The 4,691-nt window shown below is 29.1% G+C and overlaps 1 protein-coding gene across 8 annotated transcripts in view; it reads right to left on the minus strand.

Annotated features, from left to right (window-relative positions):
• LOC117176791 (N-acetylglucosamine-1-phosphotransferase subunits alpha/beta) overlaps positions 1-3,136 on the minus strand; it is a 118,074-nt gene extending 114,938 nt beyond the window's left edge. For all 8 annotated transcript variants that reach the window (XR_004467619.1, XR_004467621.1, XR_004467620.1 and 5 more), the window contains exon 1: positions 2,752-3,136. Coding sequence is in view for 5 of the 8 variants with exons in the window: in XM_033367095.1 (XP_033222986.1) it covers positions 2,752-2,871 (120 nt within the window). In the remaining 3 variants the exon portion in view is untranslated. The remainder of the gene's footprint in view (positions 1-2,751) is intronic.
• Positions 3,137-4,691: the final 1,555 nt, after the last annotated feature.

Here is a 4,691-nt window from a genome sequence, read left to right on the forward strand (position 1 = left end):
ATTTTTCGAGAAAAAATCCGTAGTTTTTTCTTTTTTTCGACGTTCATTTATACCCCAAGGCTTTTAAGATCAACATGGGGTTTTAAATGGAAGGAGCTCGGTTTTCGAAAAAATTGAAAAAAGAAGTACTTATTATAAACTTTTTTCGAATTAAAGTGTAATCACATTTCCTATAAATCGTGAAAAGTTATTATCATGCTGGATAAACGATATAAAGTTGATAAATACCAAGGGTACTACTCTTTTTGTTTAACATATTTAGTAATCATTGAAACAATTTTCATTTGTTGAAACAATTTTTTCTCCTTAAATCTTAAAAATTAACGAAAGTTGACAGTAATATATTTTTGAACGAAATTTGGCAATTATTTAAACAATTTTCATTTATTTAAGCAATTTTGTTCTCTGTAAGTCGTGAAAACTTATTCTTTTCTGCAATGTATGGGAAGGTGTGCCAGATATACTTCGAATAATAATAATTTGCTTTACCCGTACTACTGCCGTAGCTTAGGAAATTTGTGAATTGAAAATAATGTACATGCAGATGTACTATAGGCGACAAGCGATTCGGAAAAAATAGTATTTTCTTCAACTTCCCCATGAAAAGGCGCAGGTGGTCATTATTTATAGTTTAAATATTTGAGAATAACCTTAAGCGAACAAAAATAACTTTTAACATTCGTTAGTTATGTCAAATAAGACTTATTAAAAAATTGCTAAATATTCTTAATTAAATATGACTCTCATCATCCGCTGATTGTATAATTAATTCCATTAGATAATAAATTTTTACAATTTTAAACACATGTGACGACTGAATTTTTTTTTAGCTTAAGATCTTTTTTTGTAAATAAAATAACGGGCTGAAACTTTGGAAAATATATCAGAAGACCATAAACTACGTTCATGTAGTTCATTTGAGCAGGAATATAACTAAAAATTATTTATAAAGAAATTCAAACGGGAACCATTTTTTGATATATTTTCTTTATAACCTTGAAAATTTTTAAATTCAAGAACTTTTTTTATATTTAAAATATCTGCGAGATTTAAAAAAAACGCACATAAACGTAATATCGATTAAAAATTATTCATGTCAACAAAATTGCAAAAAATGTCGTCTTTAGTATGAAGTGCATAGAAAACTGACATTTTTCATTTTTTTGGCATTATTGGGGCATAAGAAAATAGTATGGGGGGGGGGGGCAAAATTAAAGTTAACGTTGAATTAAAAAATAGGGATTTTGTTTTTCCGGAAAAGGAATAAAAAATTTGGCAGGAATCGACAAGTGTTCTCTGTATACAAGGAACACAAGAAACTGTTAAAAACTATTATCTTGGTAAAAATTTAGAAATTATTAGAAGTGAAAAACTACGTCGCCATTTCGAAATCACATTTTTTAAATTAAATAACGGTAATTAAGTGGTAATCTGTACTATCACATAATCCTTTTTCGATAATGTTACTTATACAAAATTACAACAGAACATAGAATTTAAATATACAGGTCGTTTTACTCATTATTCAATTCAGGAACATATCTAGTTCAGGGCACTCTCCCCTTTTAGTGCAGTTCTTTTGAAGCCCTGAAAAGTTCGAGACTCATTTCTAATGAATGGTTTGTTATTAACGAAAAACGTAAAATCGTAACATTTTCTCAACACTTTTGCTTGGATTTTTTCTTTCGATTGAGAGATATGTGAAAAGTGTATAGAACTTTGTTTTACAGAATTTGATTTGTTACAAAAAAAATAGCAATCGGGTTCTTGCTATTGGATTCTCAAATTGGATAGTTCAAAATAATTTGTACAAAAGAAAGCTATTGAGTTCAATTTCGCTCAAATATCTTGAAGATTGTGCATCTCCAGGAAAAACTATGTTTGGATGTTAAAAAAAATTGCACATTGTTTATAACAAATCTTTATAAACAATTATTTTTTGCATACCTACAACTGTCACAACATTCTGAAAAATTGTGTATAACCATCGGTGAAGGTGGATTTTAATTATTATTTTTCCAAAATCCTACGTGCAATGTATTCATTGCTAAAAATATTTGAACAAATTTTATAAACAATTTCTCAGAAATTCGCTGTCAGCTGTAAGTATGGGAAAAAAATTGTGTGTACAACGATTTGTTATAAGTAATGGCGAATTTTGTTGACATCTAAACATACTTTTTCCTGAAGATGCACAATCTGCAAGATATTTTAGCGAAATATTTAAAAATTCATATTTTTAAAAATAAAATATGAATGTTTACAAAAAAAGTAGAAGCTATTTATCGCAGCATATTCGCTAAGGGCTCATTTAAAAGCTTATTTGATACTCTAAAACAAAGTCTCATATACTTTTCATATATCTCTTAAACGAAAGAAACAATCTAAGCAAGTGTTAAAAAAATTTTGCGATTTAACGTTTTTTGTTAATAACAAACAATTGATTATGAAATTAGCCGCGAACTTTTCAGGTTATCCAAAGGTCGCCCATCCAAACATTTTAAGAAAAAGATCTCGGTTTTTTAAATTTGTTCCAGCAAATAACCTTTTTCGGCTAACCTGCACTATATGTCAGTCAAATGCAAACAGAAAAAGAATCAAAAGGCCAAAATAAATCGGTAAAATATTTCACTTTAGAAAAAAGCCTTTTACAAGATATTTCAAGACTTATCTTTAAAGAGGTACTATGGAGACACATTTTCATATAAAATAGAAATAAACAAATAATAATGCAACAAAAATTGCTCTAACCTCGCCAAAGTGGATGACTCCAATAAATACACAGGTGAACGCAATCACAATGATCAGGAGTGAGTACTTGTGTGAAAGTAGATCGTAGCATCTTCGCTGGATTAATTTACATGTACTCATTCTGTCAAAAAATTTTGAAAGCGATTAAAATCGCAAATCTTACTTTTCAGAGCTTCCATTCATTCGATTTACCCGAGTACATGCGTACCGGTCGTGAGATGTAAAAATTCAGAACATCCGCACAAAATTATTGCAACATGAACATTATTAGATGCACTATTACTTCCATTTTTATAAAGAAAAATCATTTTACTAAAAGATATATCATTTGTATTATTATAAGCAATAAATATATGCAACTTCTCAACTATACTATGCACTATAGGCATCGCCACCTGATCAAGCATCACGCCTGCGCCCATGTGCAAATCGTTGGAATTCGGAACGAAAATATTGAACTTGCGGAATAGAACCGAAAGTCTCAAGATTCCAGATTGACGATTTTTATTAATCTTTTTGAAATAAATAATCTTAGGTTCAGAAGTTGCAGAAATGATGAAATGAAATTGGATAATTTTTATAAATGCTTACGCTAAAGAAAGTGTATCCAATCATAATAATACTTTTATTTTATTCAAATGAAAAGTGCACAATGTTCAGGGATTCAAAATTTGTACCGGAAGTTGAATTTAAGAAAAAGGAATTATGGGTAGCGGTTCTTCTGTTTTGTGACGGAGTTTTGAAAGTTGTTCATCGTGTTTTTCCAAAACCCCCAAAACATTCAAAACATTTGTCGATTAAATGTGTAAAGGTGTATTTATTCTTATTCATTATATCAGTTTTCTTCGCGCGGTATGTATAACTTGTGCTAGTTCGAAGGTTAGTTGAATTTTGTACTGTATTGTATCGTTGCATTTAATTATTGAGAATTATAAGGTTTTCTACAAAATGGCCAGTTTTACTATTCTATACATTGATACTTATATTTAATTAAACAATAATCGGATATTTTAACCCCCAATATATTTCTTACCTCTCACACATATATAGGTCATTACAATTTACGACGATTAAGATCATTTAGATGTAAAACAGTTGAGGTTATGTTCAAGTTCACAGCATTTTGACAACTTTTCTGCACATATCAACGTTCTAGTTTATTAGTGAATGTTGGTGAAGAGTTAGTTTCGTCAGTCTGACATCTTTTAAAATATTTATTGTCGTCAACACCCTGGAAACAAGAATCTATTCAATCGAGGAGTCATAATTACTCGGATTTTTTGTTTTTTTGCAAGGTCGCATGGGACTCCAAAAGATCCTATGGATTATAGAAAATTCAAAAGAGAAAATAATCTATACAGAAACCAATTATAGGATATAATCGACTTTGGAATAAATAATACAAAAATATTTAAGGAATTAATGTAAAACTAGAGATTTGAACTTCAAATAAGGAACGATTTATTTTAATTCTCTTGAATTCTCTTGATATATCTTTCAAATTTCGCTTGAAATTTAATTGAAATCCATGTAAATTGTGTAAACGTTTGTGAATCGCTTCAAATCCCTTGATGCCATTGACAATATTTGTAAATAAATTAAAATCTTTTCGAACATATTGAATTTGAAAAATCCTTCACAGCTTTTAAAACAATTGGAGCTTCAATTATTTTATAGATTGCGATAAGTCTTAATCTACTACCCTTGAATAGTGTAAAATTCTGTAATATCATAATACCAAATTTGTTGACATCTTTTTGTAAATTTTGGATATGCCTTGAAATTCTGTGAAATCTCTTAAAATAACTTAAAATCCTTTGAAATTCTCTTAGTTATCATATCCTTTAAGGGCATGTGACACAGCTAAATACCTATATTACCGACCACAGTTTTTCAGTTCACTGAATGTTTTTTTGAACCTAAGAACTTTTTTTGTAAAT

Source organism: Belonocnema kinseyi, chromosome 7 (genome assembly GCF_010883055.1).
Source record: "Belonocnema kinseyi isolate 2016_QV_RU_SX_M_011 chromosome 7, B_treatae_v1, whole genome shotgun sequence".
In the NCBI taxonomy this organism is placed as follows: Eukaryota; Metazoa; Arthropoda; class Insecta; order Hymenoptera; family Cynipidae; genus Belonocnema; species Belonocnema kinseyi.